General features: G+C 48.3%; 1 protein-coding gene across 1 annotated transcript; it reads left to right on the forward strand.

The window, feature by feature from the left end:
• The first annotated feature begins 4,418 nt into the window (after positions 1-4,418).
• LOC149336217 (uncharacterized) lies at positions 4,419-20,447 on the forward strand. The gene is made up of 5 exons (XM_089552744.1): positions 4,419-4,552; positions 8,090-8,335; positions 12,608-15,252; positions 16,729-16,816; positions 19,617-20,447. The coding sequence occupies exons 2-5, from the start codon at positions 8,090-8,092 to the stop codon at positions 19,770-19,772; spliced, it is 3,135 nt and encodes a 1,044-aa protein (XP_089408870.1). The 5' UTR covers positions 4,419-4,552; the 3' UTR covers positions 19,773-20,447.
• Positions 20,448-25,215: the final 4,768 nt, after the last annotated feature.

Below are 25,215 nucleotides of genomic sequence, written 5' to 3' on the forward strand. Positions count from 1 at the left end.
CCATGCTTACGAGTGATCGTATCTGTCGGTAAAACTGAAGCTTTTTCGTTCACTACAAAAATACCGATTGTGCGCGTTTTGTTCATAAATCGTACCCGCCGCGGTGGCTCAGTGGTTACTTGTTTCGGCTGCTGAGAATGAAAAATACCGGCAGCGGCGGCCGCGTTTGGGTGGAAGCGAAATGTAAAAGATGCTCAAATTAATCCGAAGCCTTCCAATACGGCGCCTCTTTCTTTAAACCTTCTTTCATTTCCTCCTCGATCCCTTCATTCGCGGCGCAGTTGAGGTGTCCACTGAGAGTGAGACACTTACCTACATTTCTTCTTTCTTTTCCGCAAGACGAAGACCTCTTTCAACGGTCGGCGTTAAGGATCTTACTTGCTCTAAAGACAAAAAGCTAATGAGGTCTATAATTTTTTAAACCCTTGACGCCCCCTTCACTTCTTTCGAGGCATTCCTGAAAATACTGCAAAACAGGAGACCTGGAGCGTGACGAGCGCAGTTATCAAGCACAAGTGTTGCGGGTGGCTGGGCATTCGGAGGAGGCGAGAGCAGCCTGGGGGCCGCGTTGAAAAATTGAAAATTGGTTTTTGAGGAATGAAAATGACGCAATAACTGTCCCACAGGGAAGGGGTAAAGGACGGAGTGAAAGAAGAAAGGGAGAAAGAGGTGCGTGCCATATGGAGGGGCTGTGGAACAATTTAGACCACATGGGAGTCTTTATATAAAGCGCACTGACATCGTACAGCACACGGGCACCTTTTGCGTTTTGCCTCCATCGAAACGCGGCCGGGTTCGAACCCGGTTACTCCAGCGCAGGAGCGCTCAGGTCGCATTCTATAAGCACCCTTATCTATTTTCCATTTCGGGCCCATTTAATGTTCATGCATTGGTCACTTTTCTTCGGTGACGTAGCCACGGCTTTCGAGCGCCCGTGAGAAGCAATCGGACCATTGACTCAGTGGCAACCGGGCCACACCAGTGGCTGCATATCTCAGCCAATGGGGAGCCGGTGCGTGTGAAGAGTGGCGAAGGCCACTCTTCACATGGGAAGTAACGTAGGAGAGGCGCAGTAACTGTCTTACTTCTCGGTGGACACCACCACCGCGCCGTGAGGGAAGGAAAATGGAGGGGAAGAAAAAAGAAGAGAAAGAGGGAGTTGTGATGAACGACGTTGTTCTTTGTTGCTGTTCCCGGTGGTTCGTTGACTCGGCGACACGTTGCGACGAGGGGAGAGGAGACACTTTCTCTAAACTGTAAACATTTATTTTCAACTGTTTACACAAGGACGTCATGTGTGAACAGTATGAGAAAAAGTATTTAAAACTCGCTAGAAGCTCAACGGTAGGAGGCTAGCGGAATCATACCAGAGCCCGCATCAATCGAGGTGCGGGCTCTCGAATAGGCAGTAGACTGGGCCAAGCGGGATCTCTGTCCGCGACTAACCTCCGCCCGACCCGACCGTCTTGTTCGGCAGCCTCCAACCAAGCCCCTATCGAGCTCTCTTTCGGACGCACACATTCCGTCCATTTCGCGCCACCTTCTCCCTTCTAACCAATTACTGGTCTTCCCGCTCTTTGCCACAAAGATCGAGCATTGCAAGAACATGACATAGCGAAAAAACGACAAAATACACAGATACACCACTTCCGCCAGCCATAGTTCAGAATAAAGAGGCGTCTGAGCTCCGCTCTGTACGCTCTGTACGCAAAGTGAACAGTTCATTAACAGCCTACGAGCTCAGCGCGAACGTATACGCATGAGTTCTCAACGGGCGGTCCCCCAACAGCCTTCCCCGAAGGCTTCACTCCTCAGACGTTTACATTGTTTTCAGGGCGAAAGTCTTTAATGCCTCATCGTTGTCGACCGAAGGTCGTCAGTAGAGGTGTCACGCTTTTCGGTTGGTTGAAATGGTTATGACATCAGAGTGCGCGGATTCGAAGTAATGAGGTCACCCACGGATGCCTGACGCCTCCTTTTGGAGCTGACGACAACTAACAAAATAGTTGTCCGCTCCGACAGGGGGCGTAAGGCGTCCGTGGGTGACCACATTAAATACCTCATTACTGCGAACAGAGCCATGGATACAACCGAACTCATCGAAGCAGAGAGAGGGTCACGCTCAAGAAGCAGTCAAAGTCGCCAGTCAGAGCGTGTAGTTTGTGGAGACGCCTTCGTCCCCTGCGTTCGCTTTCCCGCATTGCACACCCCACTGTTGTTAGCTCCCCCCGAAAAGCATTCCTCTCGGTTCGGTTACTTTTAACTAACAGGGGAGGGCGCTCGCGTCGCAGCGACACCAGCGCCACGGATGGTGTTTTGCTGCTGCGCGCGCGAGGGATAGCTGGCTCTCTTCTTCCTGGGACAGGGAAGCGTGTTGGACGTTCACGCGCAAAGCTCCGCTCTTCGCCGCGGGCGTCCTCGTGTGGAAACGTGTTCCCCTCACCTCGTCCCGTCCGGCCTCGGAGATATTCCCTCTGCCCTACCGTGGGCGAACATTCGCTCGTAACCTTGCTGGTGAGTCGGACATCCTCGATTCCTCAGTGTATTTTGTTGCTAGCTGGCGTTATTGTTGTTATAGCAATAAATGCCTTGTTTGTGTCAGCCAGTGTGTCGTTCCTTTGTTCCCGTAGAGCAAGGCCCGCCGTGGTCGGCGTGCGCTCGGTAGCGCTCGCGACCACGGGGTGGGGTCCGCGCGGTTTTGAACTGGGTCAGCCGCGCTTAATCGGGGAGAACGTATTTATCTCCCCCCGATTTAAACCCCATAAGTTGTAATGTGTAGTCAAAGTATGTAGTCAAATAAAGCACTAATGCAGCACAAAGTCTCCCAGTCAATGCCAAACAGTGCGCCAGGAAAGGCTTTCGCCTTGCAGCACTTTAGAGAACCAAAGTGACCCTGAATTTTTTTCTGTCGACCAGGTTAGCGTCAGCCACAATAGAGGGGCTTTACTCTGGGAGCCTTCCGCTGCTGTTCCTCTTTTTACTTCAATGGCTTGAACAGCCATCTTCAAGAGCCATTTAGCGGGGCAGCACGAGTTTCTCAGTAGAACTTAAATGAGGCGGGATAAAAAAAATGATTTGGAGGAAAGAAAAAACGCAGTAACTGTCACACTCCTCGGTGGACACCTAAACCGCGCAGTGAGAAAACCACCGCGTCAGGCTCCCCTGGAGTAGTCTACGTCTTCGTTTTGCAGAGAGAGAGAGAGGCAAAGTGAAAGGCTGTAACGGCGGACCTGAAATAGGCAGCGCAGAGGGGCCGGGTGTAAAGAAGAGAGGAATTCAATAGGGGTGGTTTGATTTAGCTACAGTGCACTCTAGTTCACTGTAACTCAAATGAGGGTATGGTTGCTCGCCATGGAAACAGGAAAGCTTAGGAGACGCCCCCGCTATCCGAACTGCATGACAAAAAGTGTGCCGGAGGTCACGTGCTTTCGCAAGGTCTACTGGGAGTCTTTGGCCCACAGCGCAGCGGCGGCGTCTGCTAGCTGCCGGTAGCTCGGCGTGACGCGAGATCACCTGCTGCGCATGCGTGAGCCCGCAGAGACGGCGGCCAACTGGCGAGGGGGAGCCCTCGCGTCCGGCTTCAAAAAATGTGAAGTAACAGCCGTAAGGGCCTCACCTAAATTACTTTCTTCCTATTGCATACAGCTGCGAGTGATCATGATGCTGATGATGATGTCCTCCGGCTTAATGGTACATACCCACGGCGGGGGATTGGCCAGGGTGCATAGCGGATACAAACGCACTCACGTACAGGGAGTGGAATGGAGCTGCGAGTGATCGTGATTGTTGTTGTTGTCCTCTAAATAATGGCGCGTACCCACACTGCAGGGGATTGGCCAAGACACAGGCGGTAACTGATAGGTGCACAAAACGTTAAGGAAGAAAATAATGATGGGGGAAAATATAATAATAATGATAATGATAATAATAGTAATTTGGAAATAAATGAAAGAAATTCAGATGTGTAATTGAAATAAGCTAAACAAATACTGTGAGATCAGTGACTGAAATAGAGAACGGGGCTAAATATTCCATGATTCGGAAAGCTTTCGTTCCAGAGAAATATTGATCATGAGAAAGAGCAGAGCTTAAGACGGCAGCCGTTTAGTGTCTGTAAGGAAGTTTTGCATGGCGGAGTGAACATTCCAGTTGCTGTGCCCAAGGGAGGGAGTCCTTCGTCATCTTCCTCTTCAGTTGGGGAACGGAAGTGGAACTAAGCGTCACAGTGCAATGGCAAATTAAGTGAGATGGTGATTATGGCTTGCGAGAAAGTCAACCTAATTATCTAGAGTATAGTGAATAAGTCTGCCTGCGAAATTTTACTCGGGTTTAATACATCTGTGGTAAAACGCTGCGTCTGCTCAGTTTCCTATACGCACAGCAAAGACACTCCGAGTGGAAGAAGAGAAGGAAGGCATTTTTCCGGTGCCAACAACAACGACGGACCATGGTGACGCCTCGCACTGCAGTGACGTGAGACGGTCGCGGCGTCGGTCGTCCACCGACAGGCGTCGAAAGTCTGCGTCCATGAACGTGCTGAAGTCCACCAAAGGTTGGCAGTATTTGCACGCTTGCTTCGGAATCGCCGTAAAGCTTCAGCGCATGGTGTTTCGATACGTACAGCCTTTCTCAAAAGTAAGAATCCGAAGGGGTGTGCTTCTAAGCCGTGCAGTGTGGCGCTCTTGCGACATCTGTGGAAATCAACTTTCGGCAGGGGAGGGGGAAGGGTGCGAGAGTTCAAGGGAATTGGAATGCTGGAGATGCATAAAATGAGCTGCATAGAAGGACTGATTCGTGTACTGGTGAAACTTTTGTCAAACACAGAGTCCAAGGTGTTCACTTCTATGCCATCCAGTTGGGAACTTACAGCTCCCGTGGAACAGAGGAAGAGATCTAGTTGGTAACCTTGGAGTGATGTTGAACTCTGGTCAAGCCAAATGAGCCGTACATACGTGATTCATAACTAAGCAAACCGATGCACTCTGCACTTCTGACAAAGGCTGTACAATGAGCAGACGAGCTCATGCTTGTTTGTGTGTGTGGCACGCGATGCAATGAAACCATTACGTCGCTTTGGGACGTTAAACCCCCATAAACCAAACGTAATATGCTTTAGGCAGCGCGATGAAAATATTACAGGCTGATATGGAGCGACACGCACGCCAAGTGCTGGGAGGGATGAACTGCTTTATTCATCGGAGCGCACTGCTTTTATGGCAAGTCACGCATGCGCACTGGCGATAAGCTTGTCAGCGCCGAGCCACAACACAGGCAGCCTGCGCGAAGCTTTTAGGGACGCAGTCGAACGCGAAATGCACCGTACAATGTGGCAGAAAATCTATTACTAATGATAGTGAGCGTCCCAGACCAAAGAAGAAAAGACTGTTATCGGCATTTCTTTCAGTGCTTCACTCTGATCAGCCGCATGGTATTCCGTTAAACGGTAGAACCTGCCGCCCAGAAGGATGTATGGACGTGGCACAAGAGCGGCTGAATGTGCCAAGTGCGTCTGTTGACTCATGGAACAGATTGGTGCGGTTACCACGACAACGCTGTGCTGACAACATTGACCTTTAGCGGGGGGCGGCAAGGGGTGTGTTGGAGGCTGCCACCACCCTAAGCCGGGCGAGGGCGCAACATGTATCTACACAGAACTAAACGTGCTTGGGTGTTCCCGCTATTAGTGATCGACTCTGTACATGGTGCGGACGCATGAAGATGAGCCAAGCATGAACTTCAGAGGCTGTCGCCTCAGCGAGGATGCAGCTTTCAGTGTGCATTTACTGGGTGAAGAGTCAAAGATGATAACGATTATTTCTTTATAAATGCACCAAGGGAACCAAAAATAATTGGAACTAAAGTGCGGGAACACAGAATCTTGACAGCATAAATCCGCGGCAGCATAGTACACGTGTAAGTACAAAGGGCTCCTGCGTTGGTGAGAAGGAAAGCTGCACCTTTTGATGCCGAAACACGTCGCGAAGTAGCGAGAGTGAAGATTGTAGCGGAATAATATGGACGTTGTTCTTGCTTGGCGAAACATTCAAGGTCGCGCAGGCGATCGAGATATTTCTGGCTTTTTTTGTTGTTACCTATTATACACCACTGACATACACGGTAACCCTGGACATATATTCTTCTGGTCGCGGAATGATTAGATTTTACTTCGTGGGTACTCCTGCATAACTCTGAAAGGGGGTACGTTTGCTCATATTGATTACACAACTTTTTGAGATAGGTACTCCCGCTTATAAATTCGCGGTATACTGTAGTTGTTTAAAATTGTTCTGTGCAGCGCACACCACGGAAGGAACTCATAGGTTCATATAACATCGATAGGTTTCTTCATAGACTGCATGGCAGTTATGCTCAGCGAATATTTGTCGAAGTTTTAGAACTAGGGTTGTTTTATTTGTTTACTTAATTTTTGCACCCTCAGGGCCAAATGCATTACAAAGGCGCAGGGAATTACATTGCATAAAAACAGTGAATAGAATATATTGAATGCTGTTCAAAGGCAAATGCAACTCCATAATAAAGAACGGAAACTTAAGTTATCTTTATGGCCGCAATATCAGGGGGGAGGGGGGGGGGGGTTGACTCTTCTAGACAGATGTCCAAGGAAGGCAAGATTGAAAAAAAAAGTTTTTGTATGGCGTTTTGCGGTGCCATCCTTCTGACGATGATTAATGCCTGTCACGGGAAATCTACTCTAGTGGTAAAATGAAATCGCCGTATAGCGTGACATTGTGAGAGCTCTATTATTATCTTTCGGTGAAGAAAGACTATAGTTTCTGCAACTGTACGTTTCAGTTTGTTCTGAATCGTAAAGGTCATTTGATGCACTTCGTGAAAGAAAAGTAACCTCGTGTATATTACGCGGCACGTCAGATCCCCACTTTTTCTTGCCCCTTTTCGTGCACCCGAGATGAGTCCTTGTATACTGCAAAATTAATGATGACCCTGGACAACAGAGAAGATCCGGAAATGAGCCTTCTCCGTTCGGTCATTTTGTTCGCTTCGCTCCTGCAGTGGCTTTGTTACTCGCATCCTTTCTTGACCAATGTCGCAGCCTATACCAGCCGCAGTGACTCAGTACTGTGCATGGATTTGTACTGGAGGGCACAGGGATGCGGGTTCGAATCCCCGTCACGGCGGGAATTAAACCGAGTCCAAAAGAGCGCTCGTGCAGTGAAGTTTCTGCGGATTTCAAAGAACCTCACATGGTGAGAATCAGTTCAGAGCCTTACATCATGGCATGTCTCGCAGCACGCACTGCAGCTTAAAAAATCAATCATTAAATCAATCAACAATCAGTCAGTAAGTCGGTCTGTCGGTCGGTCGGTGTGCTGTGCGTTGTCAGTGCGCGTTAAGAACGCTGGATGATTAATCCGGAGTCTTCCAGTATATGGCCCTTATTATAGGTAGACATCATGCGATCATGCGGGTTTGAGACTCCACATACCGCACCACACCACATCATACTACACCACACCACACCATGTCATACTACACCACATCCCATCACACCATACCATACCATACCATACCATACCATACCATACCATACCATACCATACCATACCATACCACACCACACCACACCACACCACACCACACCACACCATACCATACCATATCATACCATACCTCACCATACCTCACCATACCATACCACCATACCATACCATACCATACCATACCACACCACACCACACCACACCATACCACACCACACCATACCACACCACACACCCCACACCCCACCACACCACACCACACCACACCACACCACACCACACCACACCACACCACACCATACCATACCATACCATACCATACCATACCATACCACACCACACCACTCTATACCATACCTTACCACATCATGCCATACCATGCCATGCTTATAAATAAGTAAATAAATAAATGCCAGACGCTGAGTGACTTAGCTCACTCCGCCGTGCCAGATATCTACTGAAGCATCATCTAGTCTGCGTTCCCTCTCGCGGGGTGTGCTTCTGATGACGGCACAAGGTCCGCCACCGACACTTGTCAAAGTGCTGCGACCACGATTCTTCTCTCCCAGATGCTGAACGTAGACACCCTGCGGATCGGCTCGCCGCCGGCTCGCCACCCGCGGGTGCTGGCCGACCCTCTGCTGCCGACCAGCCGGGTGCCGCCCACGGAGCCGTCCCCGGAGGCCTCCACAGCCGAGGCCCGGTCTCCCCCCGTCAAGAGGGGGACACTGCGCTCCTTCTTCCGGGAGCACCGGCACAAGAGGCGCCGCAAGAAGGAGCTGCTCCGGGAGCTGGCCGACTTGCAGAGGGAGAACGTGCGTGTGTATCTTGAAGTTGCAACTGCGCGAATCTGATGTCCTCCCTAGCCATGCCCAACAATGTTGGTCAGAAATTTTAAGGCGGAAGCCTTTAAAGGGCAACTGTAGCACTTTTTTTTTGAGAATTTCGCGATATTCAAGGATTCAAATCTATATAGGCTCTAGGTAAAGCATGCCAAGCATTTTTGCACTAGCGTTTAAAATAGTGACGTAATCGACGATTGAATTTTGCACTTCTCCTCAATTCACCGGAGGAGTGCAGGAAAAAGTTTAACGTGACGTCACGGAAGGGCCCGAAACGTTAGAGGCTGCCAAACAACTCTCGGCAGGGTTCGCCTTCGGTGGCGTTGTTTCTTTTCCTTCAAAGCAGGCGTTTGTGCGCTGGAAATATACCGATACTTTCGATGACGTCATCCTGCGCCCCCCCCCCCCCCCCCACTTGGCGTTGTGCGCTGCGGAGAAGCTTGAAGGGCGTCAGGATTTTAATCGGCGATTACTTCACTATTTCAAGTGCTAGCCCAAAAAGACTTCGCATGCTTTACCTGCAAGTTTCACACATTCCACCCTCTTAAGCTTGTTGATTTCCAAAACCTATGCAGTCTCCCTTTAATGCCTGATCGTTGTCGACAGAAGGTTGTCAGCAGAGGTGTCACGCTTTTCTAGTCAGACCAGAAAAAAATTATCTGTGCACGATGGGATTCGAACTACCATCCTGCTGCTCTGCAGCCGAGCGTGCTACGCTACTTCCTGCGAATGCATATGTAGTCTTCCTTGTCTAGGACGCTGGAGAGTGTTTGCAGAAAGGCGTCGAATCAGACGGATGCCTCCCAAACGCCCTCCAGTGTCTCCAGCATTTAAGATTCACAAACAATTGTGTGCTTAATTAACATCTTAACCACACATGAGTGACACAAGCAGCAACACCGCGCAAAAGGCTTTCGCCTCACCGCACTTTAGGTCAACAAAGCGTCCCCCTGAATTTTTTTGAATATTGGAAAACTGTAAGTTACTGCAGTAGGATACAACTGAAAAAAAAAAAAAAAACTGCAGTTGCTAACACTAGGCCATGGTCCACGGCATACTGTATTACTCCGCTGGCCAATCACAATAGTGAATGAAATCAACTTTTTAATTTCTGGCTATATTAAAGAAACCAGGTATCAAAATTCTAGAGCTTGTAATTTTTTTTTCTTGTGATTAGCTTCTCGTTTAAGTAGCAAGACAAGCTAGCTTTAACCACGGCTTAAAGTCAGGGGGGTCTCGGGTGGTCTCAGATCCCCCTTCAATATTGACGGGAGGTCTGAGACCCCCATCGCCTTCATTGTCTTTGGGTATTGGCGAATCGAAATCTGCGCACAGCAATTTTTTTTTTTTTTTGCAAGCGTTTTTGCAAAACGTTTCACTTCAGATATCATCGAGCACACTGGCAGAGCGCGGAGGTCGCTTGTTTAGGGTCTGTGTCATAAACTGATGATTTCTCCATGCACTTTGTATAAAAGTATGTTATAAACTGAGCAAAAAAAAAAACCCTTAAATTTATTTCCTCCTTTGTATGAAACTATGCGTAAAACAGGCTGTCAGCCTCTTTCTCTCTCTCCCTCTATTACCCTCTCCACGTGTGATCTAATCACTAGAGACCCGCTTCTGAAGGAGGCAGACTTTAAGCCCTGGCTTTAACAACGAACTACTTTTTTGTCGTGGAGGAATTCTGTGCTGCTGTCTTGAACGTGGGCAGAGATTAACTGCAGACTTAAGTTGTTTCCGACTTTATCATAAAAATATTGAAGGTAATGGTGGCCTCTTTCTTCTTTCACTCCCACCTTCCTCCCTTCCCTTACGGCGCGGTTCTGGTGTCCACTGAGATATGTGAGACAGATACTTCGCCGTTTCTTTTCCTCAAAAACCAATTGATCAATTTATTTGAAGATAATGGTCTATACTTCTGATATCTAGCAAAAGCTTTCTTTTATGGCTTATCCATCGCTCGCATCGAGCAGTTGAGAATGCAACAGAAAAAACATTGAGGAACGCTTTTGACGATAGTAAAAACGCTAACAGCAAAAAAAAAAAATGCAAGACTGCAGTCGGGTGATCTGCGGATATATTGATTTTTATAGTGAAACCTTACATTGTGCGAAAAAATTGCGCTCATAAACTCTTTTTCGTTCAAAAATGCTTTTGTCCAGAATTTTTGGGTATGGAATGACCCCATGCGAAACCAATCGGTTAAGCCTATCGCAGCTTCATGTTTAGTGCTGACATATTCGTCGCATCAGAGCTTGAACATTGAGTAATTTTTGTTTCTTCTTTTATTGGAATGCGTGTTATGGTGCTGTGTGCATCCTACTTCGGAGCCGGCTATCCTTTTTACCGCTATCTATTTTAATTAATTGAGCCGCAGCAGAAATTAAAGAGGATGATTCATTTTTAATGGCGCTAGGACGGCTTGGTCAAAGAGCGCCATGACACAAGGTCTGTCTTGGACAACTCAAGATGGGGTCATAGACCCATTTTCCGAGCATTTCACCCCAGAAAAGCCGAGCACCTGTGTAGCGGAAGTCTTTTATATACCGTCTTTGCAAAAAGTAACCAATCAAACGGTTTCGCTTCTTAGCCGTCTAGCAAGGCAATCTGTGTAAGGTGAGAACTCTGGTCAACACCTTTCTGTACCTTTTGGTCCCTATAGGAGTGTGGTAAGGGCTCTACATAACAGCTGAAAAGTGAACCCCGTTGTTCGGTTTTACTTTCGGCTAATGGAGTACCTACTGGAAAACCGATAGGTGTACCCGGCGGCACTAGGGATCGAACCCGCTCCTCCCGTATAGGAGGCGGATGTTCTAACCACTGTAGGACACAGGTGCCAGAAAGGTAAGAAGTACGGCACCAAGGCGGCGCGGACACCTATGTCTGCTAAAGAAATACCCCTTGTGCTTTTTCCTTTTTGTTTCCCGTGGCAACTGTTCATTCACATTCAACGTCATGCACTATCGGCGAATGGTAAACTTGTTCGTACCAAGTAACACCTCCGGCGGCAATGTCAAGGGAAATGCTCGTTTTACTCACATCCGTCGCAAAGAGGAGTGTGCGCACTTCTCGAGTCTACCTGCGTCGTCCCGTCTCGCGTCTCCGATTGCCGTCGTGTTCCCACGCTCGCGGCGAGCGCTGGTGTCCGCCTATCAGGCGCCAATCGCTAGCCGGCAGCGGCTCAACTTGCGCGGGCGCCGACAGCTCGCCGGCACCGGCAGTGGCGACTCATTTGACATCGGCGTAGTGGTCGAGTCGGGCACGACGTTGAATGATCCCGCTACACAAGCGGTGAGTGATTGAGCTTGTTGCTTCTCACCGTGGATTTGTTAAGGATTCCGATTAGCAAGGTGAGAGGGCTTTCCAAAAGCTGAGTGTTACGAACTGCGCAGTTGAAAAAGGGTGCGTTTCAGGACAGCTTTGAAGACGTGGTCACGCCGCTTCGGAAGGATGACAGGCGAGGAAGCTAGAAGCTGTGCTAGTTTGGGTGCGGGAACATTCTCCCCGTCCCTCCTGATTTCCTCGCGCCTGCGTTTCGGTTGGGCAGTGTTTTCCGGACTCGGGATTTTTCCTTCGCGTCCGCCAGCTCAGGAGGTCCAGATGGACGGTCTGCGCGCTACTTTTAGTCGCACTGTGCATAGAGCTCTGGATAGCAGCACGTATACAAGGCGGGCCAAGCAGCGGGTCTTTAACTTGTCTACTGTCGCAGCGGCGCCCGTAACTGACAAAAGGTCCAGTCGATATCAGACCAGGCGCCAGAAAGCTTCTTAGCTTGGAACCGTGCAGACCTTCCCAATAAGCGCTCCATTGCTCACTCGGATGTTGTGTGTACCTGGTGAAAGCACGGTGGAAGCTGTAGAATGAGCTCCATGGGCCAGTTTGTAACAGTCCAGAGTGGTGTTTCGATATCTGCGTGTACACGATGGGAACCCAGCAAACCAAAAAAACCTCTCAGAGACGTCTATAGCTAGACGTCTCTGAGAGGTTTTTTTGGTTTCCTGGGAAGGTCTATACACATCTGCCAGCGCGAAATACCATGCGTGAAGCAATGAGGCGCGCAGGACCAACGTTGAACGTGCGTAGCGCCGGTCCGGGGCGCCTCTTCGTTAGCCGCTCTTTATTGCTTCAGCCAGCTCCAGAAGTCGTGCACGTGCTAGCCCTTTGTGCTCCTGAATAGTTCTGCACTCCGCGTTTCGATTCACACGCTTCGTTACGTTATACCGCACATGTTTCTCTTTGTTTTAGGCGAAGCTACAATCAGAGTACACTTACACGAAGCTCGTCCTGTCGGAGCTGAAGCAGGAGCATCTGAATGAGCTCGAGAAGGCTTCGCGAACCAGGGCTCAGCAGCGCAAGAACGAGACGCTAGTTCAGACCTCGGCCTGTCAGACAGATCCTTGCACCTCAGTCCTGGGGGATTTCAGAGCTGTGCCGAGAAAGAACTACGCTTTTATCTACAACCTTTTCACGGTCCCCACTCCCGAACAGCTGAGGAAGTCACTGGACAAGTTCCAGAAGTCTGGAATGAAGGTTGCCGTCAAAGATGACGCCAAGGACGGTACCACAGACGGCGCGGAAAACGACGCTAAGACTAACGCTCAGAATGACCCCGAAAATGCTATTCGGTGTGATGCTCAGAGCGAAGTTAAAGAAAACGAAGCGGAGAAGGTTCCCGAAGTAGATGCCGATAGAACGGCTGCAGAGCTTAACAAGGAAATAAACGAGCCTGTGGAGCATTCTCAGCATGAGCTACCTGCCAAGGGCAACCCCGTCACTGCTATGCGTACCGAGCCGGAAGGTGTGACATCACCAGTTTCCGCCATAATCAGCAAGAGTGCTGCAAAGGAAAAATCGACCATTAGCTTTTCGTCGTACAACACTGAGAGATCGGCTCAATCGGTTGTTTCGGAGCCTTCAAGACGCCCTTCGGTGCCCGCGCAGCCACGGAGCGTGACTGATATACCTGAAGAAAACGGCGGCACAGGATTGAAAGAGCCAGAGATCAAACCTGACGGCGCAGCTCAAGTGAACGTGGCTACAGATGCGCCTTGTGTGACGAGGGATGAAGTTCCCCACGAACAACCAGCCGTTGTTGAAGAGAGGAGCACTGCTGCGCTGGACGAAGGCGCAGCGTCTAAAAACTGTCTCGACGCACCCGATGAGAGTCGTCGTGACGATGGCTTGGAGGCTGTTTTACAGCACAAGGCGTCGGTCGAAAGCTCGCCAGCATCTGACAGGTCCTCCGAGAGTTCATTGCTCCTGAAGCTAAGACAAGCCATTTCGAACGTCGCTGCCAGCCTGGAACCAGACGCGACCAGTCCCAAACCGGATGGTAATCAGGACGCGAAGACACCACGACGAGCGCCACCTTCCGCCAACTACGACAGCCAGACTCTCTTCGACATGGTTCAGCGTACAAGTACGGGCGAAGAAGGAGTGACAAGTCGTCGCTTTCTGCCTCCGAACCATGACGAGGTCCGCGCCCTGAGGGATCCGGGTCGCAAGGAGTTCGAAAAACGGAGGCGGGTGTCCTGCAGCGCGCTCAGACCTCCTCTGCAGAAGGCCGTCGTGATGAACGCAGCGCTGTGCTGCCACACTAAGATCCCTGGTGGCGCAACGCCCACCGCCGCTAGACGAGGTGCCACGCGGACTCCCGTTACTGCTGCGGGCACACCGAGACCTTGGGATATGGGCAGTGCGAGGCCGGCCGTGGCTCCAGGACCAGAACTGTCGGCGGTGACAACGCCTCTTCCCATTACTTTAACAGCGCCTCCGAATGCGGTGTCGTCGTCGGACAGGGACTCGCTGAGCAGCGACTCCGAAGCGGACACGGACTGTGCCGCGGACGGGTACGAGTCGTCGACCGAGTTCCATGGCAGCGAGAAGAACGTCGCCAGGACGGCGCTTCAGAACAGGACGAGTGGCTTTAACCGCGGAATGAGCCAGGCATCGGGACGCTCGATGTTCAGGTCGGACGCCACGACCCCGGCGGCGACTGAGAGGACCGCGACCGTCGGCAGAAGGAAGAGTCTCCGCAAGAAGAGGAACTCGCCACGTCGCGCCAACAGCGCGCAGCCTTCGTCTTCCAGCTCGGGAAGCGAGGACGATGGGCGCACGTCTAGACGCTGGCGGAGGCGGCCTTCCGTCGCGGGGACCAGGACGCCGTCCACGTATTCGGGGACTTCTACGGCGACCACCTCGCGGACTACAATTGCCACGAGGCCAGTATCTTCGGGACGACCTCTGTCACCGACCACTGTCCTTTCCGGCACGATAACTGATACCGACGCCTCGCGGCCGTCCAGCGCCTTTGGACGGAAGGAAGGTGTGAGTACCAGAACCACGGTCAGGGCGACCAGCAGGGCTACTTCCACCGCTCCAAGCTCCCCAGTGCCGAAGGCCCGACGCAGAGGCGTCTCGCGCGCCACAACCCCGAGCTCGTTTCTGTCCTCGCCTCAAGGCGACTTGTCTTCTTCGGAGATGTCGCCTTCGGAGTCTGAGGCTACGACGCCAACGACTCCTCGACGTTTCCTTGCCGACTTCCCAAGCGAGCAGGGCTTGGTGCACTGCAAGAGAAGCATCTTCGAGAACCTATCCTCCGCAGGATACACGCATGTCGACGATCGTGTCCCGGGGAAGGCCAATAGGAAGGCCGAAGGTCAACTGAGCAGTGGATTCCGGGGATCAGGTCAGAAAGGGTTTGCCACGCAGGATAGGACGGGGCGGCCACAGATGCCGCCTCTGGCACAGCCTGACCAATCCAGGGATCCCAAGAAGAAAAGCACTTTCGTCGTCCAGAGGGCCGAGTTATACGCTCCGTTCCCGCCGAAGATAATGAGGTCTCTCCTGCCTTCTTTCATAGACGTGGACCCGTCCGTCAGGCCTGACATGTGAGTTGGTGCAGCATTTTTACCGCGACATGTATAACTTCAGCGCTGCGTGGCGCCTGAAACACTTTTCTGAGGACAGCTCCTATACCAGGTGTTTCAGAGAAGACCATAAGTAATTTTCAAAAATAGGCTTTTTTTGGGACAAAAATATGGCTTCTGCGGCATGACATTACTAGTGCTGGCGGACACCGGAAAGCAGACGAACTGTCTTAAACAGTAAGCTGGTTAATTTCTGATAATTCTTAACTACCACAGTTAAGCAACTGGTTGTAATTAGAGATTTGTAGCTTGTCGTTAGTGACAGCCATATCAGTTTTTTTTTAGAATTTCGAAAACTCGATTACCCTCGTCGCTGTGGCTGGAAAACGTTTGGCTGCATCGTGCGAAATATATCCTCTTTCGAAAGCATGCAGGCAAAGCAACCCCCACAGTGCACGTAACTAGTCGAAAAAGCCAAATTTTGTCGAGCCACAGCGCCAAGGGTAATCGCGTTTTCGAAATACTAAAAATTGATATGGCTATTGCTGACGACCTGCTACAAACCCCTAAATGCAAATAGACGCGTATCTCTAATAGTTAACAAGTGAATTATTAAAAATTAGCTAAGCAGCTTACTAAGGCGATTAAGGTTTTCTGGTGCCTGCCAATACTGGCCATATTTTTACCTGAAAAAAAATTTTTTTTGAGAGTTACTTAGCCTTCCCTGAAACATCTGGTATGGCGCCTAAGCGTCTTTAACTTTTGCGGCCATGCGTTCTCGTTAGCGGTATCTTTGCTGTCCTGAGTGCTGTAGTTAAAATAATTTTACTCGATACCGTGGTCTCGGCTGAATTTCAGTGTGAATCCAACGAATTCTGTGCCAACTGAACTAACTCAATGCGCTGTAAATGTACGCATGACCAAGCGTACGCATATATACTCGGATCGATCTCTCCGTTCGTTTTCTTTAAGTCTGAACAATATGGATTTTTTTTATAGCTGACGATCGAAATTACAGCTCCTTTGACCAGACGTACAGTCGGGGACAAAAGTCTTTGGACCAAGTGTTCCTCAATTTTGTTTTTTCATCTCCACAAGTGTGGCCTCCAGCCGCCGGATAATAGCAAAAATATCGAATTCATTTGAGGAACACGGGGTCAACAAACTTTTGTCCCCGGCTGTATACATGTCGGGCGAGTACGAAGCGATTGTCCCCAGCCGAAGCAAAGTGGCGCTAGCTGCACTTCGGGCGGTCGTGACACCCTGTACGCGTGTTTGCGGTGTGTCACGGTGGACTTAGATTTAGGCTTAACTAAACGCGGATAAATGCGTTGTATTTGTTAGCCGCTGCAATGTTCTTGTCATGGAGTGCGGTATCGGGGTACAACGAGCGGACACTTAAATGTGCTATACTGATAAAGCGCGACAAACACTTCCGGTGTCATTAATTTAAAACGGCTTTTATGCTTTGCCTTCTTCGGTTTTCAATCTCTCAAGGGTCCCACAGCCCACGCCTTTCGATCCTGGTCGCCACGGGGATGAAAAATCTAACGCTGCTATGTACAAGGGGCACTGCTTGCACAAGGTATGACCCGTATAAAAATGGTCTGTAGACAGTCTATAGACTTCTTATACACTCTATTGCCTTCCTGTGGATATTACTTTTTGTCTATTCATAGTCTATAGACTGTTTATAAACAAAAGTCTACTAAAAGTGTATGGCTATAAATCTATAGATTGTCTATAGTCTGTCTATAGCATTTGTATTGTCGGCAGACTGTCCTCTGGGATTTGTCTATGGAGAGTCTAAGGGGAGGCACGTAAGAGCTCGTGACGGGGTGTTCTTGAGAACCGTTTTATCTATTCAGGTAGCTGCTACGCGGCTAAGAAGCAGGTCGAGTTGAGGACCCCAGAATTCACGCGAGTGATTTTGATTACCCGTAGTTTTCAAACGAGCACATAAACATCAACACACGGGCGTTTTAGTCTCATTTAGTTTCAATCGAAATACGGCCGTCGTATACCAGGTGCCGAGGCAGCTTTCTTTTCCTTAGTGCCAGGGAACTTACAGCCGCTGACCAACTGAACTGTGCGGTTCGACTGCTGTGCTTCTTCGCGATTTGTTTTCAGTGCGGTACAAAATTTGCAGCTCACAAATTATTGAATTGAAACTAGGAGCTGAAATTTAGAAACGAAAGAAATCGGGACGGGGGTGGGAATGTCAGGCAGGTGTGCCACTATGTATTGTGCTGAACAACACTGTGGCAAACGTATGGTGCCAAAGTTCTGAAAAAAAAAAAGGAATGTATCACAAAAAAAATCTTTGTAGTTCTGCTGCGCTGCTACAGGCGCGGAGCTATTAAGTGCTAACGCATATGTATGGAAATCATCGGCTGCTTCTTCCAGTCAAGCATGAGGGGAGGAGGGGGGGGGGTAATAAGGGATGTTGCCGACAGGTGGAACTGAGGCTCTCTTGACATTGACTCCACCATCGAATGCATATTGGATGAGTGAGTAGCAAAATGGTATGGCAGTGTACGTTAAGTTTAACCTCCCTAAGCGACACGTACCTACGAGTGACACCGTAGTGGAGGGCTCGGGACTAATTTCGACCATGTGGAGTTCATCAACGTAGCACTGACATCGCAAGGAACGCAGGCGTCTTTGCATTTCGCCTTTGTCGAAATGCCGTCTAAGCGACCAAGCCACCGTGACGGGTGAGTGGCAAATGTCGGTTGAGCTCGATATTCCCTCAGTGTAAACGCTATGTGCGAGAATATGGTGTAAGAACCACTTGGTGACGCAGGACGGAAGAAGAGGCGCACAACACAATGTGTCTTACATCAACGCATTATTTCCGTCATTTTATCGCACGCAGAAGTTCTTGAAATTTTGCGGAGCAGGCGCAAGGTTTGACCGCGATGTCATGACAACAGGCCAACGCCATTGATAACACCAGCGACACTAACTTGGTTTGTTGGGGTTTAACGTTCCAAAGCAACTCAGGCTATGAGGGACTCTGTAGTGAAGGGCTCCGGAAATTTCGACCGCCTGGGGTTCTTTTACATGCACTGGCATCGCACAGCACACGGGCTTCTGGAATTTCGCCTCCATCGAAATTTGATCGCCGCGGCCGGGATCGAACCCGCGTCTTTCCAGTTAGCAGCCGAGCGCCATAACCACTGAGCCACCGCGGCGGGGTCCAGCGACACTAACTAGCCAACTGCACACATACAGACTTCTATATACGCACAGACTACTGCAACGCTAAACGCGCACTATGCGAAAGCGCAGTAGCGCAAACTACGCGGATTTTTAATTAATTCTGATCAAATCAGGTACACAAGTACAGTCTCGGTCAGAAGTCATAAGGCCAAAGGCCTTTAGACGCATAACAGAGCCATGACGGCACTATTAAAGACCGAATGACCTTGAAACGCTGGTAGGTTTCTTCTGGCGGTAGAGAAGCTTCCTGCTTGACTTGTGTTTTGAATGATCTGCTACACGGAGCATTCTAGGAACTTTCATTTCTTTTGACCAAGACTGTACATCGTCCAAGCATGGTATTTGAAACAACAAGACGGTCGTATGCCATCTCTGCGTCAAATTCCAGCGCGAATAAGCGAGCGGTTTAGCGAGAGAAGCATTTCACGGTACGCGTTTAGCGTTGCAACTCTATACAGTTGCGGACAAGAGTAAACGAATCAAGCGATTTCCTCCTAGCAATTTTCGCACGTTTCCTAATTAAAACTGGAAGCTGTGGTATATGCAGGCTAGTTGCGGACGCGAGTTCGCTTTCTCATGGCTGAATAATGTTTCTCCATTTCCGATAGAGAAGGTGCGATCGTAGTTGCGAGGACACTTAGCAACTAAAGTGTTGAGAGGCGAAAGCCGAGGACACTATGCAGTGACGACTTACGGTGTATGCGACGGTTCCCGTGGCTATATCGATACCCAAATTACACATATTTCGGGGATCTTAAGTGTTAATTATGCTTAATTACAGATTTTTTCATCTAATTTGACACAAATCTGTCGTTTTTCCGACCACTCTGTGACAATGCCATGACGACTTCCGGTGGATATGACGTCACACCGTTCCCGTGGCTATGTCAACGTCCGCGCTATTTCGACATTTTTGCCTATAATTAATTAATTAACCTACAGTCATCAAACTCAGCTTCTAGGTTCATTTTTTTCTCCTCTATCTGTCCCAACCATTGGTTGTCTTCTACCTTTTATAGTTCCCGAGTTAAACGCGTGTGACACGCTTTGTTAACTGACGGACGACAGTATGAGTTATTAAAGGCTTTCGCCTTGAAACGGAAAAGCACGCTCCGCTTACTTTTATCCGCACCTGAACATGTGTGCCGTGCCTGTCGCAGGCGTCAACCTCGCCGCCGAAGCAGCCCATGCCTCAGCACTGGGACGACAAGCACAGCTGCCTGTTGCCAGCCTTCTACAGCTTCAGCGACGACAGCCGAGCGGGCGACCAAGCGAATCGCAAGACAACGCGCTTCGACCTCGGCGAAGCTATATGAGAGCCCGCAATCTCTGCGAGGACCCGGCCTACTCGCTGCATACAAAGCACCTAGTGAGCTAGTTATAGCTGAGCCGGGACTTCGGCGAACGCTTGCGTTTTATTTACGGGTAACGACGGTCGCTCGTGCTGAGACCTATGGTTCACTGAGGCTGCTCTGTGCTTTGTCGACGTTTCCGGTTGAACGTTCAACCTGTTATTCGATTTTTTTAAAATTTGTTTCTTATTCGGGGTTAGGGGAGAGAAATAAGAAGGTTGTGATTATTCGCATGGATTGTGAACGTGTTTGCGTGCTTTTTTGCCGTGGTCAGTGCTTCGGTAGTGGCCTAGAAACTTCCGAACGCTAACTGTATTATCTATAGGCGTGGTCCTGGTTAATGGGGCTGCGTTACTATTAACTTCTTACGAAATTCGAGAAAAGCCTCTGCTGTGTAATTCGCAAATGGCTAGCTCGTTCCCCGCCACTGTCATTTTTTGTCGTCTGGTTTAGATTTATCTCGAACTTCGGAAAATGTAATTTCACTTTTTAAAATAAAAATATCGCAACACTCTCCTCTGTGCTTTCCTTGGCCCTCGGACAAAGAGATTTTATTGTTCGCTGCGCTGGAAGTTTGACAAAGCTCGCGAACTCAGCCACTGTAGGTTCATTTCAGAGACTCCAGATGATGATGATAACGTTCGGTTAACGCACTTGTCAGTATCAATCACAAAATGAACAAGGGAGGGGAAAACCTCAGGTTCCTAGAGCCAACGTTTCGACAAGGGGACTTGTCTTCGTCTGGGCTCGCTTGTCGGGGACTTGTCTTCGCCCAGACGAAGACAAGTCCCCTTGTCGAAACGTTGGCTCTAGGAACCTGAGGTTTTCCCCTCCCTTGTTCATTTTGTGATCGCCAAGGACCATCTACCGCACCCTCTCTCTACCATGGATTGTCAGTATCAAGAGAGAAAGACCAGCGAAATAAGGACGCAGGGCCAGGAGGAGACACAGATTGTCGCCGGTATCTTGGTTCTGTTATGAAAACGTGTTCGTCGGGAGTTCTGCGAGGTTGCATAAAAATCGGCGGCGATCTAGAGCAGCGCAACGGCAATTCGCATAAGCTTGAAAGTTTCGGAAAATCAAATTAGAAACGGTAACACAATGTTCGTGAACAGCATTTTAGGAAAAAAAGGCATTGGCTTACTTGCGAGCAAGGAGTCCTAGGGAAGAAAGATTATGTTGCTGACGAATGCCTGCTAGGTCGACCTTCAGTGGGCACGAATGACGACAAACATGGCGGAACTTCTCTGTACTCATAGAGAACGCCAGCAGTTCACTCCGCAGTAGCACTGCAGCGGACGCGTACATTAACGGAGGAAGTACAGGAAAATTAGAAACTTTGTTTTTCTAGTAGAAGATTCTGTATGAAAATGTATGAGAAAACTAGTTGCCTTAATAAAGAAAAGTAAACATTTTGGGGGTAATCACAGGCAACAAATACGTAGTCGAAGTCAAGACGAATAAATGTATCTGGACAGAACATTCAGTGAGCAAAACAGGTATTCAGTGGTTCCTCAGACTAACGTAAGCGCCGCTGCAAAGTTGGCAGGGAAGCTAATAATGACGGATTCGCTAGAACAGAGTAACTGGTGCCGGCGCACGATGTGTCTAAGGAGGGATCAGTAAGAGAGCCCTTTCTTCTGCAGTGGACTTGACCTGAATGCTGCTGATAAGACATCAACGATGATTATGATGATGGGAATAACAGATAAGCCATGGGTGTTTCGTAGAGTCCGGGTGTACGAAGAGACAGCGGCTGCTTCTCCCAAGTTCTGTCGATCAAATAATCAGTCATCATCATCATCAGCCCGGCTACGCCCACTGCAGGGCAAAGGCCTCTTCCATATCTCTCCATTTAACCGTGCCCTGTGCCAGATGCGGCCACCGTATCCCCGCAAACTTCTTATAAGATCTCATCCGCCTACCTAACTTTCTGCCGCCTTCTGCAGTGGTAATTTATATTTTAAACGTTCACAATCCACTTTTAGACAATGAGAAAACAAGGAACCAGGTGGTATTTCTGAAAATCTTTGAAAATTTCAATGAAAACCGCCGGGTACTAGAGCGCTTTGTGAATTGTTAGTGCATCTTGAGCTGCATTATAGTGCGCCCACTTGTACTGTATGATTGGCCTAACTGAGCTCAACTAAGGCAAAGAAAAAGAACGCTGCTTTGCGACCACTCACCTAATACGGCTTCACGTGTCTCCTTCTGACGTTCGATTATCAAAGAAACGTCAAAAGCACCTTACCTCGGTGACGTCGAGAACATTACGAACACTACGGCGCGTGCTTTTCCGGAATGATACACTGAAAGACACTAACACTATCAAAACAGGCATGGGTGTATAAGCTTCCTAAGTCTCGTATACTTGGACAATAACGGCGGTAGTCACCAAGAACTAGGCACGTAAAAATATTCGTCTGACATTTTCGCGAACTTTCATTGTGAGCTTTCAGTCACGTAGATTTACAAGATATTTTAAAAACAATTTGTTCATTAAAGGATTCCGAATTCGGCTTTTCAAGTTGTTTGGCGGACACATCATTTTTCAGATGCCGCTGTTGTAACCTTTGTAAACGGCACTGGTACTCGCCTTTACTATGGAGTGATATACATAGACTAAACTTTGTATTTGTGTAATGTTTAATAAAATCTAACAAATCGTATGCTGTACTCAAGAGTGGTGATTCATGTTAACCGTAACCTTGGATATGATTCTTGCTTAGCACAGACTACGCAACAGGAATTCATACACGCACACAAGCCACATCAGTGAACTTTTATTGCTTGCAGACGTGATTGAATGGCCTATAGCGCTGCCCGCGGAGTGGGCAGAACTCAGAGGCGTGTACATACAAGCAAGAAAACACATTAAGCGCGGACTATAGTTAGTACATTTTTATATACATGCACATTTATTTCGCGGCGGGTTCTGTACACAAGCAACACTATATACTGCCGCACATACTCACACACACTGCATATACATAATTTCACGCAGAAACACGCAGACAAAGTACGTTGTTGCAGATATAATTGTTCTTCCAAGTTAACCAAGTTAAGTTTCCGGAATGCGCTACGTTTATATTTTGTTTTATTTAAAAACTTGCTTCACCGACAGCATATGCAGGAATCCAAGTTTAGCATGGTTGCGGTGTTAAGGTTTATACGTTGTACCGTACTGTTCAACTGCACTCAAAGAATGAGCACAAACAAATACCAACTAAACAAACTAACAAATGCAGAAATGCATCACTTGCTCCGAGTTGCCGAGGCCAGAGAGTTTCACCTACTGCGTTAACATTCCCATTTTAGTTAAGTAAAAGGTAAAGCATGACAACAAAACTAATAATTGTTCAAAGGAGAAGGGGTTCTTTGGATCCGCTTCATTCAGTCTGTCGCTTGCAAATTCATGTGCGGGTCGCCCGACAGCAAGTCTTTCTGAGCTATGCCGTTTTTTGAATCACATGTGTACATGCATACATAATGGCACAAACATAGAAGTGATTAAAAGTGAACAGACGAAAAAAATTGTATGCTTGTGTTGAATAGCTTATATGCGAGATGACGCCATTGTCGCATTGTTTTAAACCTGTGATGGTGAAAGGGGAGTCATACTATGTGGGAACTTTCGCACTAATGTCTCTTGAACACATCTCTGAGCCTCCAACTTTTTCAGTTAAGGATGGCGTTTACTACGTACTAGACACGTGTCACTTGTAAATTGTTTCACGCCGTTTAAAATATATCTGATCATAGAGGAAAAGCAAAAAGAAATTGACACAATAATTTTTTGGCTCTCGCTTTTTCATGCTGTGAACAGTGTAAGTTGTAGACGTTCATTGAAGCACATTGCACTTTACCCAGGACTACCGTGGTTTTGTTTGGCCGGGGTAAAGTCTTTGGTGATAAGTAAAACACGGGATACATTGTGGTACTGGGAATGGTAGCCTGCAAATTAGAGCCAATTAATGGTGCTCCGCGGAAGCAATGTGCATTAACGGGAAATGGTAGGTCTTAGTACGGGTTGTAAATATCCACCAGATAACATTCACGTTAACCGAAAAATGTATTCAGTACCAATGAAATATTAACAAGCATGCAGTCACAGATCGACAATTACTCCCTATCAAGTGGTACGCCGTTGGTGTTCTTCCAAAGCTCAAGGGTAGAACGATAAAGTTCTATATACTGGCACCACCTAATATGTTCTTCAGAACATGCTTTCCTCCTAATTTATTACTATGTCGCCAAGTGCATGCCCTTTAAGCGCATGATAGCGCTAATAGCACTAGATGTGTGCTATAGCATTCTTCCGCAGAGCACGTGGCCTGCGATTGTTTAAACATTGCCTTTTTTTTGTCATCATTTTTTGTAATTTCTTTAAAGCAGTCGGCAACGAAAAATGTTAGAGGTGAGTGGTCGTTTCACTTCATTTAAACTCTCTCTGAATGTATAGTTAATTACATTACAAAAAAAAAGATAGGGTCGAAAAGAGAGGGCAGTGCTTTGACCTAGCAGTAAATACATGAAAAGAACTACATTTCAGCGCCTTTGTATATTTAAAGGACGAAAATGCTTGTTCATAACCACACAGTCACGTTCCACTTTTTTCAGCTTCTCAACATAAACTAAAACGTATAGAGCTTTAGGAGTCGCACTGGTATCTATATATACTAAAAAAAAACGTTCCCTTTCAGAGAAAAAAATAGGTATCTTATCTACGACATGTAGCTCGACTAAGAATAGACTACTTCTCAAATGTAACAGTAACTATAACATCAGATATTTTTTTTTTCATTATTATCAAACTGCCGATAAAGTTTCAGACTGGCCCGCCATTTTTGAATGCCCGATGCCGGAGAAAGTGATCGGATTGTGTGCGAGTAACTGCAGCATACATCCGAGCGCGCGGCCCCGGGGAACATTATTTTGCTTAAAGCAGTAGCGGCAACTCGTGTTTGTTTACAAACAGGCACCAGCCCTCTATTGCAATTTCGAGAGCGCCGTAGGTGTTTGAAGACCGGCGGCGACCCCGCCATCTTGTTTGCACCGTGCTCAGCGACCTAGGCATGTTTGTTCTTTTTAGACGACTGCAGGAAAGAGTGCCTTTCACCGCACGAAACTGTCGATGATCGTCAAACAGTGCTTGCTCTTTATTTTTCTTTAGTTTTTCGCTCACAGAGACAACAACACAGCAGCTTTGTTTACCTCATAAAGCGGAGTTGCATGCAATCACTGCACATCTCGAATATGCGTACATTAATTGCGAGCATGCGTTCCGCTTTATACAGTGTCGTGATTGCCTCCGTTCCTGCCTTGTCATTAGTGAAGGGTGCCTTTAACGAATGGTTCTTCACTGAGGAGAATATCAGGAAGAATATAACTTTGGAGAATGAAAAAG

The sequence above is a fragment of the Amblyomma mixtum genome, chromosome 7 (genome assembly GCF_055824585.1).
Source record: "Amblyomma mixtum isolate Tamu chromosome 7, ASM5582458v1, whole genome shotgun sequence".
NCBI classification, from domain to species: Eukaryota; Metazoa; Arthropoda; class Arachnida; order Ixodida; family Ixodidae; genus Amblyomma; species Amblyomma mixtum.

Excerpts from the sequence above, each read along its gene's own strand:
- LOC149336217 (XM_089552744.1), top strand. The coding sequence starts at position 8,090 with ATGCTGAACGTAGACACCCTGCGGATCGGCTCGCCGCCGGCTCGCCAC. Across the intron at positions 8,336-12,607 it reads CCGACTTGCAGAGGGAGAAC|GCGAAGCTACAATCAGAGTA; the intron begins GTGCGTGTGTAT and ends TCTTTGTTTTAG. Across the intron at positions 16,817-19,616 it reads AGGGGCACTGCTTGCACAAG|GCGTCAACCTCGCCGCCGAA; the intron begins GTATGACCCGTA and ends TGCCTGTCGCAG.